This window comes from Rhodamnia argentea, chromosome 4 (assembly GCF_020921035.1).
Source record: "Rhodamnia argentea isolate NSW1041297 chromosome 4, ASM2092103v1, whole genome shotgun sequence".
Lineage (NCBI taxonomy): Eukaryota > Viridiplantae > Streptophyta > Magnoliopsida > Myrtales > Myrtaceae > Rhodamnia > Rhodamnia argentea.
The window spans coordinates 25,486,182-25,500,735 of record NC_063153.1 but is presented as its reverse complement, the minus strand read 5'-3'; the positions used below and the strand labels follow the sequence as shown (position 1 = coordinate 25,500,735).

General features: G+C 39.3%; 1 protein-coding gene across 1 annotated transcript; it reads right to left on the bottom strand.

Moving 5' to 3' along the window:
* Window positions 1-5,262: 5,262 nt before the first annotated feature.
* On the bottom strand, window positions 5,263-14,246 carry LOC115726173 (CCR4-NOT transcription complex subunit 10). The gene is made up of 6 exons (XM_030655935.2): window positions 13,709-14,246; window positions 12,336-12,422; window positions 10,466-10,648; window positions 10,258-10,344; window positions 10,081-10,152; window positions 5,263-7,581 (listed from the first exon to the last, which is right to left on the bottom strand). Exons 1-6 carry the CDS (start codon window positions 13,934-13,936, stop codon window positions 5,650-5,652), a joined length of 2,589 nt encoding a protein of 862 aa, XP_030511795.1. The 5' UTR covers window positions 13,937-14,246; the 3' UTR covers window positions 5,263-5,649.
* Between the last annotated feature and the right edge of the window lie 308 nt (window positions 14,247-14,554).

The following is a 14,554-nucleotide window of genomic DNA, read 5'->3' as shown; positions in this document are numbered from 1 at the left end:
GAGATTCTTGCAGCATTTGGATTTATTATCTCTTGCATCAGCAAAACAAGGTTCAAGCATAAATTTAGTGATGCTAAGAATATAACGTCTGATGTTCAAAATTGATCTCCGCAGGGACTTCGCCAATTTCAAGTGAATAAGAAAATAAATCGCTCCTACTCAACACGCAAGAAGGATCTAGAACCTGACCTTATAAATCAACTTTCCAAACCAATTTATTACGGGGGATTCATTCAAAATCAATGGGAACTTTCATCTTTGTAGCCCACGTACATCGATACAAAACTAATTGTTGTTCATTTTAATCGACACTCTCAATTAGGCACCCCTAGGAAGAAGTCATATCGTATGGCAAACATATTTGAAATTCTATTGCGTGGCTTGGCATGACGAACTTGGTCAATCTTGCAGCATAATTATTGCCAAGTATATGTATTACGCATCATAGTACCGTAACCAACATGTGGAACATTTCTTAAATGTGAAGCTTTAAGAGAATTCATTCATTCGAAACCTTACATGAGGAAACTCGCTCAACTAATGTCATAACACACTTTCAAGTCGGTATCGGATAACGTCCCCAATATATTCCTCTCAATGCATGCTTCGGGAAGGACGTTCTTGATGACTCTAATTTGGCGTGTTATACATCGAGACTATCGACTTATCGGATAAGGTCTACCGTATTCGAGATTGAGATCGAATAATATAGAACTATATATTGAACCACTTAGTGCAAAACGCTACTCCAATAGTTACTATGACTTGTTAAATCAGAACAGTTTTTCCATCTTTTGTTTCATTGTTTTTTAGAGAGAGGTGAGAGAGATGCTTTAGCAGCTATCCACTTATAAAGAGGAAACGAAAAGCTATTTCTAAATCGATGAAAACTTTCGGGCGAAAGAGACTCCCATTGCTCTTCTTTTGGCATCTATCTCCACGTACGTCCTACATTATGCCTGACCATCTGCTAATTATAGGATATATGAAAATGGTGCGACAAACAAAAAAGGGTACATAAGATAGAACGGCCATATTTTTAGTTAACGTTACATGCGAATGATGTCCATGTTTATAAACCGACAATCAGATATATAATTAGAGAAAATTTTCTCCAATCAAAAATAGAGGTAAAAGCAACCCGATCCATAAATTAAGGATTATTATCTACAAACTTGCGTGCTTGGACTATTAGTTTAAGGGGGTGGAAGAAAAAAGATTACTTGGTGAAATGTATGGTAAATAGAAACACTCTAGCTATTTTGTCGAGCAAATTATATATTACACCCAAGTTTTTAGGGTTGTTGTGAGTTGATCTCAGAGTATCAATTTATTAAATTTGTCCCTCGAATTTTATAAATGAGTTGTAATGTATCCCCTAGCTTCGGGTCCGACCAAATTCTACTCGAAGCTCCGACCACGTGACAACACGTGATTGGTTCCTCAGTCCAAATTCGCCGCATACGTATGTACACGTAACAAGAAGTAGGAGAATAATTCAGAACTATATTGCATGTCAGAGCATATGACTAAAGTTCTAGCAAAAAATTTGACCAAAGTCAACGCCAAGTGCATATCAACATAGAGTTTGAAAACATATTTTTAAGTAGTCACTATTCTGTCCTTGCACATATATTTTTAGGTATACCTTCATAAGTAATTACGTGCGGTTACCTGGTCAAGTACATGACGAAAGTTTTGGCTGGAATCAACGCGAGGGGGCACATGCCACCAATTTCAAAAGTAAGGCTGTAAATTGCAAAAAGTAGGAAATTCAGGGGGTAACTTGCCACAATCCCTGGTACTGAGGGGCAAAATGTAATTATCCCCTTCCCTTACTCTATCATTCAGCAAAAAATGAAAAGAGAGATTCTTCTGTAAAACCAATAATTAACGAAATATGCTACGAAGACTAGTTCCAAAAAAAAAAAAAAAAAAGCCTTATCGATTCAAGTCACTCAACATTCATTAAATCAAATAAAAGATCAGATCACTTCCATGTGGAAACTCAAAGAAGAAACAAGAAATTAATGAGAAAAATTCAACTCCACGTAAGAATTTTTTTTAATCATAATTCCACGTTATATGCTCAAAATTGTTTTAGGACTAGTATTCCTCAAAAGATTGCGGAACTCATTGTTTATATAATAATAGTGCTGGCCACAAGGGTATTTTTCTTATGGATTTCTATATTCCTACCCGCATTATGTAATTGAGTTTTTAGGGTCAATCAGTTACGCGACGATGACATCATACCCTTTCAATTTTAAATCGTTCGACCATTAATATCGAATCTTACCTACTAATCATCGACAACTAATCAAGGCTTGATCTTGGTGATCTAAAGATCTTAAAACCATGGAAAATTGTCCAGAAAATCATAAACATATTGTAGGGTGAAGGGTGGGAGGTGTCAATATGGGTGGGGTCGGGTGTGGGTCGGGTTGAGTATGAGTCATGGAATTTTCATTGCATGAATATGAATCAAAACGGGTTAAACGGGTCAACATGGGTCGGATCATATTTGACCCGATTCAAACCCGACTCGACCCACCCATTTGTCACCTCTAATTGTACCACAGCAATTCAGTCCTAAAACTATCAATTGTGTCAATGTATTCCTAAATCTTTTCTTGATTTGCCAATTAGTCATGAACCTTTCGATTATGTCAATTTAATCCTAAACCTTTTAACATTTTGTTAGTTTAATAATTGTAGAAAATTGCTAACGCGGCCATTTAATCAATGTCAACCGTCCTACATTGCACGATCAACACCGACTTTGACATTTTTACTAATTTTCTAAGTTTTTTTAGTTTTATTTTTTATTTTTATTTTCCTTTTTCTTTTCGTTGCTTTTTTCTTTTTGCCACATAGGACAGCTGGCACTAACTATATTTTCGCTGAAAGGTTTACGACTAAATTGGCAAAATTGAAAGGCTCGTGACTAAATTGACACAATTAAAAAGTTTAGAATTTAATTGATCGCCGTACAATAAATGTAGATTTTTTTGGATAATTTTTCCCATAAAATTACCAGCACAATAGTCATCCCATTACGTGCTGAAACCCCCTAAAATTAGAATCCACACGAGAAACGTTTTCAAGACTTGGGGTCGTATTCTCTTGTTGTCCACGTACCACTGCCATAGAGGTAAGAGAACTGGGCAGTGAAAAAAATGATGATGGATCGACGTGGGATGGACCCGTCGGCTCATGAAGCGTGGGGGGACAATCAGGACCATGCTGTTCGGCACGCGATCTTTGTTCGTCCTTGCTCGATTCCGGAAAGCACGTCGGATTATTGTCCTTCGAATGTTGTGGAAACACATTGGCATCAGAACAATATAAAAGCCCTAGTGATTCTCATGAATAGCTTTTACAGAAGCGTATGGGGGTTGTGTTGAGTTCCAACGGCCCTTACCTGGATGATCGCAAGTGGGAGTTCAGAGGGGTGATACTTTAGATTCACAGATGGATCTTCTTGAAAGTGGATCCACATCATTTATTTAGTCCCTAGAAGGAAGATAGATTCACATTTTGTATGTTAATGGCTACAAGTTTTCCTTCCTTTTTGTTTCTCCATACACCTCTCTTCCGTTGCCCCTTTTTCCCCTCCCTCTTCCTGTTCTCTGATGGATTGCTCCTCTGTGAATTGCGATCCACTGCAACTCTTAGCTGCCGTAGTTCAACCCGCCATTGACGCTCCTCTAGCTGGCACAACCACCAAGGGCTTGGACTTGGCCATCTCACTCTCTCTCTCTCTCTTCCCATGTCCTATCGTGTCGCTCATGACACGTTCAGATACATTTTTAGACATGTTAATATACAATTAAGCACTTGCGCGCTCACACAATCATGCTGTGTGTGGCTTTCAAGGATGTGGCACAATTGCCGAACTGTCCGTTTGAACTAGGCCTGTATTTAACACGATACAATAATGATACGACTACACGAATTGTCATCTCTTGACTCAAATGATGATCCTAGGAGGGAAGAGGGGCTCTCGTCTTCGCAAGCTGTCTCAAATCCAAGCTTAAAGACTCAAAAGAGTTGAATGCCACGTCATTTGTGAAATCATGAATTAAACGACTATCTCAAATGTCCATTTTCATGGGCTTTCATTGCACTGTATCTTTGCACATCTCTTTCTCCTATTTTCACTCGCCCCTTTCTAACTAGCTCATCTCATCGCATGATTCAACCACAAATCAAATCAAAATCAAATAAAGAACAAGGAAAACAAATATGTTCTCCTGTTTCACTCGGGTAATCAAATGAGCTAGCCAAGCATATGTACAGTAATATGCTTTAATCTACGATTTGATGGTGATATAGCAATAGTGCACAAATCTCAAGTGCGAGCAATTAAGAAGCCTGACATTTGGAGGAAAACCTAGAAATCTACAGTGCTCGGACTTCATGGTGGATAAAAGTAGAAGAACGTGCGCGAAGTACCGCGTGACCATTGCATGCCACTTATGACCGCGATGTAAAATGGGGATTAGGCAAAGTTGCTATTAGGACATGAAATGCCAGGACTATCAAACCTAGCACATGCTTCGACCAAAAAATATATATATAGCACATGCCAAATAAACAGAAACTACAGAACAAAATAAAAGAAAATTTCTTCATTGGACTTTGGGCCAAACACATGCTCTAAGGCTGCACTATTTTTTTTTTTTTGGGGGTTGTTGGTTTGTTGGTTGTGTGGTTTTGTAAGAAAGGTTGCACTAGTTTGACAATTAGACAAATTGGCTAAGAAACGCACTTCAACTGCCCATCCATCTATGATGGCTAAGGAACAGATGTACACCTTGTGACCTTCCCCATCCACCAAAGCCCAAGCAACCACCTAAAGTTCCTCCAACTTAAAAAACACATAATGAATCCCGACTTATATCAATCGGTTGCAGTAAGAATCAACTGGTAATTTTCCAAAATGAAATAGTGATTGACATTATCATAGCACTAAAGCAGTGTACGGCACTCTGAATAGTGAATATAGAGCCTCTACGCATACATCTCCGTGTTCAACTCCGGTCATAACCAACTTGATCTTTTCACAGAACATTAAAGAAAGAGATTGTGTCCTGCCTGGAACCTAGAATTAGCTCCCAGATGAGTCATTACAAGAAATGGACCAACTCTTCTATTAAAGCCCAGAAACGAAGATGCCGAAACAAGAAAATCAAAACCAAGATCATGTGCGTATATACATCCCTTCGATCTGGCATAGAGTGAATGGATAGAAGCCACTGAAAAGAAAAGCCCTCAGAAGAAGACCTCTTAAAATTTATATTGGTGCAAAGGAGAAAGAAAAAATTTCAATTGTCCTTTTTATAGTAAAAGAGCAAATTCACTTCCCCATCTCTCCACTAGCAACTAAACTAATAAAACAGTAATTGAATCAGAACTACACCTCGAATATGGAAAAGGGGGTGGGCATCTGGACTAACCAAAACACAGCCACACCACGGAACAATAAAACCTAAATTTGAAAATTGAAAGCAAAACAGATTTATTCTGTAAGACAAACTATACCATGTTACACATCCTCTTGAGGACTATCCATCTACTTCTAACTACCCACTAATACGCAATGGACTGGACAGAGAACATAAAAGGCCACCACCACTTCAGCCACTAAGAAGATTTATCCAAAGTACAGGTGAAGGGTAAGAACCTGACATGATTAAACTGTTTCAACTTGGAGAGAGCTTCCTGTGAATTCCCCAGCATGAGATGTACATATACGGCAGTTAGAGTGGCTTCTCGACTAGCAGGTACCACGGCTAACGCTTGCGCGACTAATTGTTGAGCCGTCTGGAGTTCACCTTGCAAGGCTGACCTGGCCGCAAGATTCGCATAAAGGGTTGCACGTGCTTCCTCTGGCTTAAGGAACATCAGAACTTGAGTCTCCTCTGAGGAAAAATTATTAGCAGTTAATATACCTCCATTTGTATCTTCGGGGTCAAAGATTCGTTCCATCCGCCATTGCTCAAGGTCCTCTTCACCATATGGCAATTCAATCTGATTTGCTTCCGACATATAAACCGACAAATGTTCTGCAGCATCCTTGGTCCGGTTCAGCAAGCAAAGAGCCTCTGCTGCATACACATGAGCGAGAAAAGTGTATATTCTGGAACAATCTGGAAGCTGCAAGATAGACAAAGCGCATGACAGGGCCTCCATAGGATTTTCCAACTCTAACTCGACATATGCCTGGTTAGCAAGAATGGCTTGCTTCATTAGTCTCAATTGTCTTCTGCGATTATCTTCATACATGGAGAGAGAGCCGCTCGTAATTTCCTGACTCGTTCCTGTCTTCTGGTCTTTTACATCTCCATTAGCATTCAGCTGCCCTAAGCCCGCATTTGATGGTTTGGCATCTACACCAGGCAATGTTCTGTGGTTCGAGTTCCCCGAAATCGTTTCTTCTGTCGACTCAGTTCCATCCAAGGAGCCATCAGGAGGCAAACTTGAATGGGCTTGACTTGATTCACTTTCATTTAATATGTGCAATGCATTCAAAAGACACAAGCGAGCAAGTTTCAGAGAGAGATTAAGCTGACCATCGCTGCCAAGAGAGCAATCATTCTCAATCAGATGTGTCAGCCCATTTTCAGGTACATCTCTCACAGCTAAATGCCTCCATTTTCCTTTGCTGATGACATAAAGCTTAATAGTCTCATCAGGAGCATCGCCAGTCTTGAATAGTCCCTTTTCCAAAGCCATGAGACAGCACTCAGCTAGTCGAAACCAAAAAAGAGGCTGATTGTAAAAGACCAAAAGAGCCTTCTGGAGACACCGCGCTGCAAGTATTGGTTTCCCACATGCCAAGTAATGTATGCCACAGTTATATGCAATGAAAAGAGATTTATCTTGGGAGATACTAGACAGCTTCAAAGGCTTCTCCTTTCGAATCGATGAACTACTACACAGTGCCTTCGAAAAAAATACTGTTGCTGAGGGATATTTAACCAGCTGGTGATAAACACATCCTAGATTGTTAAGAAACATGCTAGAGATTCCAGCTTCTGTCGGAACCCCAAGAGCCATCAAAAGCTTAATAGCTTTACGGTAATTGCCACGAGCATACTCAAGCTGGGATTTTAATAGCAAAGCCATGGATGAATCTCTTCCTCGTGCAACATTCATAGCACCCTTGACTTCACGCTTTGCTGCCTTCAAGTTTCCCGTTAGAAGCAAAAACCGAACCTTATACAGTTGCAACTTAAGCTTGAAATCAACAGCTGTGATGGTCTTATCAATTGGACTCCGCGAGAGATCGACCAAAGATGGAATTCCCATTGCTCTTACTGCATCCTGTTCACCAATGTCCAGAGTTGATAGCATAGTTTCATAGTCTAGTGTCTCCTCTGATAATGTTCTGGACAAAGGCTTTTCCGAAGCATTTATACTAACAGAAGATTCTTGATTAGAAGCATCTGAAATCAACGAACTGTTAGGTACAGAAGACAACTTCCCCACTAAGTTAGCAGATTGTTGCTGCACGCTACTCCCATTCTCGCCTTGACTAACACCAAAAGCTTTCTCTAAATAATTAAGTACATCCTGAAATTAAGGATCAAATATGCAGAAACTATCAAAAAAATGAAGCAATGAATAAAGAAAGCTAAGATCGTAGAACCATTTAACAAAATGCAATGCCAATCGACAAGAAAAGTGGTGATACATGTTTTTGATCTCTAAAGTTAGATAATGAGAGCAGCGTACTAAAAATCTTATCTTATCATTTCATCTCAGCGTATTTATGCCTTGGACCTCCTTTAAATGCTAAACAATAGGAAGTTCCAGGATGCATGTTATAGTCCATAAACAGTTCAAACATAAACAACCTAAGAAGTCTCAGCTGCACATAAATACGCAACTGCATAAACGCACGCCAATTCATATTACAAAATATCAGTATATAACTTGCGGAAAATCTGTTCACAAATTTGGAGCATATCTCTAGAATCATACTACGAAACCATAGCCCAGACACATCCTAGCCATGCCTCAAAAATGCCTGCCTAATCCCGTGTCTAGACATATATTTTTGCTCTTAAACTGAAGACAAATAAGTTGTTTTTTTCACACTAATGAAATAATATGGCAGGACACAAAAGTGCACCAATTTTTAATCTCACACACAAGTATATACAGATGATTTGGGACGAAGACAAAAGCCAATAACTTCACAAGTAATTATCCAAATTTAGAGTTCATAATAAAAAAAAGTGACACCGATGTCGTGCTTTTGCGTGAAATGTCTTTAAAACACCTACTCAAAAGAGTGAGAGCAATGACTCATGAGTGATCATCAATGAGGAATGTGTAGTCTATAGACAGGGAAAGCTCAAGCCAAGAATGTCTGTGATACTAAACAACTAAAGTCTAAAATGAGCAACCACATTCCTGAATAATATTCAACAACTGTATACAAAACATCCTCAGCCTATATCATGGATCACATACTTTGCACAAATTGTAAACATAACTGGCATAAATGTTGCCTCATTAACACTTTCTAATCTTGACAAACTGATTGCAAAATTCAAAGACAATTTTATAAACCCATTATACACCCAAAGAAAAAAAATCTATAACCAAATCATAAGCAAGTCAACAAACAACAGAAGAGCAGCTTGACTAGGACACAACAAAGAGCAACCCTTTTACTATCTAGATGGAGATGTGGCTCCAAAATGTGACCAAGCATATTTAATACAAAAGCTGCAATAATTATCTTAATGAAAACAGCTTGTAATCTCTCCTACTAATATCTCCCTAACATGACTTCTTATAAAAATAAAAATTCACATAAGCCACTGATCTACAAAATCATTTTCTGCTCCAATATGTTCATTATTACCTAAAACTTTGGCAATGAAACTGAAAAATCATACTTTGGTCTAACGCCATAGATGTTGAACATCTTCATGTCCTAGGCATTTTAAATTCACAGAAGTACAGTCTAATCTACATGAACCTCTCCCCGTCCTGATATGCAAGGAATTTCAAAGGGGAGGGAAAATACACTTTGTTATTGAATTTAGTGCTCCATATCGACCTTTTTCCCCTTTTTGGCCTGTACAGTTTCACGGCATGCATCAACATGCCTCAAACCCTTACTGCTAGCGCTTTCTACACCAGAATTCAGCAGTCCTCAAGGTTGACAAAGAAAGGCAGGGCAGAGATTGCACAAAACTTCTTTGTAGGGAATAATTCATTCAAGCAGTTGTGTCACAGGCTTCAAAATTTACACTACATTCACTAGTAAAAATTTATCCACAGTAAGAAATAGGTCAGCAAACACTATAAAAGTGTGGGCAGAAAAGTGCCAAAATAACTCCAAACACCAAAATCTCAGGGACAAACTGAAACAGAGAAAACTAAAAGCCAAAATATAACTTTCTCAATCCAAATAAGCTAAAGCATTGAGCTAACATGTTCTCATGGCTCCGCATTTTTTACAACTCATGCCAAGTTAGTCATATCAGCTTAAATTAAGTTCCATTGTCTTATCAATGTATCTTATTTTTCGTTATCCTACCACAGACACCACAATAGCTAATGTACTTCACTTGAACAAGTAGAACTATTAGGTCAAAACAAACTGCATAAATTGTATAACATTGATATTTTGATTCCCAAAAAAGAATAATAATAACAGCTGAACCACAAACAATTATAGATAAAGTCTGAATCAATTAAAAACCAACAAATTTGGTTGTATTGGGGCTCAGACATAAACTGACAAAATTTTGGTTGTAGTGGTACTTTAGCTCCACTGTCAAAGACAAGAAACATTCCAAAATCCAAAGAGGTTAAAAAAACTAAACTGCCACATCTTCTCGTGAAACAATATTATCCACTGACAATGTGGTGGGAAAAGTCAAGTAATATGTACATACATAAATAAAGGCCAACCAAGGACCTTCTATATAGCAAACATCAGAAAGACCAAAACATTTCCTCAACTAAAAGAATCCCCTTAATGTCCATAAAGCAATTCCATCAGAAACTAGCGACTTTGCATCAATATCAAGAATATTAAGAGCTACTCACCGCAGACTTTGCAGCATCACGGCAGGCTAAAGCCACATCCAGCAACAGAAGGCATATGTGAAGAGCTACAGTCTGTGTTCATACATACACAACAAGTGGTAAGCTGACAATTGTAAGCGAGCAAGAGAGAGAGAGAGAGAGAGAGAGAATAAAGCTGTAGAAGGCAAATTTTAGTACTTCATCTATTGGTTCAATGTTGTTATACAATGGCTCTAGGATGGATAATGCCTTGCCATATTCACGGAGGTGGAACCATATGACAGCCTACAAACAGAAGGGTCGACAACATGTTAGACAATATAACAGTATTACGGACATTGCCCAACCTTCTTCCATCAAATACATAGAAATTTAACTTGAAAATGAATGACGTATTCATACGTACAATATTAAAGGATGCCACAGAAGAGTCAAACTCGTCTGTGTAAAGAATACTGGCATTATTTAATGAATTCATTTGTTGTGCCACGGTAGAACTTCCCTTGGGACCTAAAATGGCTTTGTTGCCGACATTGCCGACAACCTCAACCTGCTCCAAAGATGCACGGGCAAGCTCTTCACTTTTTCTCTGGATAAAACCGACCAAATGAAAAATTAAAAAGATAACATCATAGAAAATACGACCTGATGGTGCAGATAAAATTGACATCTCTTTTCATGAAAATTTGGATCTGAACTGGATCTGGTTTGATGGTACAGATAAAATACGGCCTGAGTCTGTAAAATTTGGATCCCACAATGTAAAATTGGTATCTCTTTGATGGAACTTATAGAGTTTCAATTATGGGTTTCCAATAAGTAGCATTTTTTATTTAGATATCCCATATAACAAGGGAAGAGATCAAATTGGATCTGCCCCATGGAATGAAATGAGCAAAGCTAACAGCTAAATACACGCACTTCTCTTCCTTTTACAAGCTGGCCCTATCTCTTCCACGATTAATTTTGTTGGATGACAAATCACATGAGAGATGATTTATTTTCTTCAAGAATATAATGAAAATTTCATGCAGGTTAACGACAAGTGCATATTTTGCACAAGGTGGAACCTTCCGAATGCCATGTATGCCGAGTTATCTCCAATCATTTGTGGCAGTTACAGGTTTCTAGTTCTAAATATATTGGGCTGCATACTTCGTGATAGTCCATGTAAGAAAAAATTGTAGGGGAAACACTTGACTAATGGGAAAACCAAACACCTACTAACAGAGTGAAAGTGCCAAGACACAGTCAGGATCCATTTGTGCAAAGATAAACTATGTAAAACCCAAACAGCAATTGCATTTGTAAAATGTTGACCCAGGGAGCCTCCAGTTAGCCGAAAATTATCTAGAATTATTCCTCAGACTGGATAATACATGGGATCCTTCATGAGAATTACATCCCTACACGATACATGCTTAAGAAAGACTTTCTTCCTTGATGCATTCTATTACTACCTTCCCAGCCTGACGTATTATTCTGAACAAGGTTTCCTACCAGTAAAAACCTAGAGAAAACCAATTCCCATGGAGTCCACATGATCAAATTTCTCTAGACCATCTTTAATGACCAACATGCATGTACTAACAGTTCATCATTTCTCCAAAGACTGCTAAGTCACTGCTCAGCCTTCAACAGCCCATGGAGAACTATAGTGATGACATACCACCCATAAAAAAATTTCACAATAATTTGTCAAAGAAGACACCATTTTTCATCAGAAATTAAGTCTGACAATCAACAAATTCTCCACCCTTTAACTGAAAAGAACATCTCAAGCAAAAGGGTCAGCTCTTGCACTCGGCCAGATTTCCAAAGTAAGTTCAAATTTGGCTACCACCTTCCTCATTGTCTGTACAACAAACTAAGAATTTCCTCCACTGCATAACACTCACTCTCACTGTGTTTAGAAAATATACTGTTTTTCTCTAATCAAGACAGGAAGTCCACCAGTATCACCACTCTTTAACAGAGAAGAGCCTCTTAAAGAATAGCACATGAGGGATGAGAAAGGGTCTGCCCTCGCCCTTTCTTATAGTTCTAGACAAAGTTCCAAGTCATTCACCACCTTCATCAATGTCTAGATGATAATTTAGAAGCAACCATCAGTGTTTCCCTCTTGCCTACTCCCACTGTGTTCAACACCACATATCAAGATTGATTAAGAACTCAATAGCTTAGAGAAAAAAATCAAAGACCCAAAAGCCTGTCATGCTTCTGGATAAAGAGTAGATCGCATATTTGAATAGAGTGTGTTTGAAGGACTGCCACACCTTGACGTTATCAAGTACTTCAAGAAATCTCCTAGGATCTGAACAGCCATCACGAAAGTATTCAGCGACCGCAATATTGTGGAGGACCTGCATTGCACTAATGTTTTTAGCTCAGACCATGGTGCTTGACAAAAAGAATGATGTCATTATTCAAGAAATGCCATATAAAAGCTCTAAAAGAGAAGGTAAAGTATGCATAGTCAGGAACAGCCCAAGTGGAAAGGATGTCCAAATTCCAATCAAGACCCAGAAATTAAACTTCAAACCAATAGAAGACACAGCATGCTTACCATGTAGAAGAAAAAAAGGATAACTAAACATGCAAAACCGTAAGTAGATTTTGTTTTACTGATGAAATAAAGTAGACTGTACAAACCTAGGCAAACAGAAAACAAATATGGTGCCATCCACAAGTATACAGTCACAAAGCAATGGTTTTAAGTGGATGAAGAATAAAATAACCATAGCTGAACCCTCCAAATCTCTTCAAATAAACCAACCGGACCAGCTCATTATCATTCTCACTGCAATATCAGCTCTTGATGACAGAAAAGTCCTATAGCCATGATTCTCAGATCAGATACTTCATTCAATATCACACTAGTGGCCCATTCAACAATTTAATCTGATTGCACATGTTCAGCCCACCAGAATGCACAGTACATGTGCAACACGTAGATCTAATTGGACCATAAATGAACCCCGAATGCACCGTATCTGTGCGTTCAACACTGAGATATGGAACAACCTAAATATCTGGGCATCAAGTACGCTCAAACGCTCAACCCTCGCAAAGACAATGAAAGGGTAAGCCTGTGTCCGTTGCATAGAAATACACCAGAGTGTGGAACTACGCACAAGAATCCGTTCGCCAGGTATACCAGACTTAAAAGTCAAATCATACTGCCCATCAAATAGCTTCCATCCACTATTGACAAAAGAAAAGTGGGCACAGCTAGCCACTAAATGCTAAAATCATACCGAAACGGACAAAAATAAAGTAAAATGATGAATCTAGTAAACACAATGTTCATTTCTCCGTCCAAACACTTGGAATTCCTCTAATGTAAACGCTACACATCTGTTAACACAATTGGAGGGGTAAGGAAAAAGTTCAGGTCTGCAGTTATAAGCGTGTAGTGATCACTTGGCAAAGCACAAAAACGTATCTAAGCCGCATCATCAAATTCAACCCTCATTTTCACAGAAAACCCAAACGATCAACTGACATTCGTTGCCCAGCTTAGACGCCGACCAACGAAACAGCTTAAAATCAGCACGGGTAGGCACAAACTCAAAACAAACACACATCGGAACACACACACACACACAGAAAGAGAGAGAGAGAGACAGTAAATAATCCGGGAAATGACCTTCGGATCGTCGTCCTTCTTCTGCAAGAGCTGATGCAAGAACTCGAGGCACTCGCCGCACTTGCGAGCCTGGAACCGGAAGAGCGCTTCCTTGGCCAGCGCGGCGGTGACCGACATGACGCCCTCGTCCTCCGCGGGCGGAGCAGTAGCAGCGGCCGGAGCAGCAGCAGCAGCGGCGGCGGCCGCAGCAGCCGGGGACGGCGCCGTCGACAAATCTCGCGATTCCATCTCCAGATCGACCAATCGGAGAATGCAATTCGGAGCGATGCGCCTGTTCGGACCAATCGGGGCGTGGCCGAGCGAACAAACAAAAAACCCTAGCTTTCGCCGAGGATCCGCCGAGGAAATCAAGGCCAGTTCGAGGTCGCAATGGGGCGTCGAGGCTCTCGGAAACCCTAGAGGTTTTGGAGAGAGTTTTCGCAGGAAGAAGAAAGACGGAGAAAGGAGGAAGAGTAGGAAGCAGAAAGAGAGTGGAGTGCTCCTGAAAAGAGGAGCGATTCACGTATAAACCAACACGCCCCCAAATTGAACGGAGAGAGGAGGAGCGAGCGATACGAATTGATAGACAAGGATTAGAGAGAGAATGAAGAGACACAGAGAGAAAGAGAGAGAAAGTTCTTTAACATTTCTTTTATTTTTTTATTTATTTTTTGAATTTCCATTTTTCTGTTAATTTTAATATTGATGCCTTGCCCAAAAAAAAAAAAAAAAAAAGCTAATTTCATATGATTTTTGCAGGGCAAAGAAAGTCAAATGGAGTTTTACTTTTGGAGATGGAGATCATCTCATGGATTGCTCAAATGGTGGAGGACTATGTATGGAGATTTACGCCCGTTGTTTTCGTTC

What these genes read in the sequence shown, in the direction of transcription:
- LOC115726173 (XM_030655935.2), bottom strand. Translation starts at nt 13,936, where the DNA reads ATGGAATCGCGAGATTTGTCGACGGCGCCGTCCCCGGCTGCTGCGGCC. An exon ending in AAGTACTTGATAACGTCAAG is followed by an intron (nt 10,649 to 12,335) that starts GTGTGGCAGTCC and finishes GGTTTTATCCAG; the next exon opens with AGAAAAAGTGAAGAGCTTGC. An exon ending in CTGTGGCATCCTTTAATATT is followed by an intron (nt 10,345 to 10,465) that starts GTACGTATGAAT and finishes TTCTGTTTGTAG; the next exon opens with GCTGTCATATGGTTCCACCT.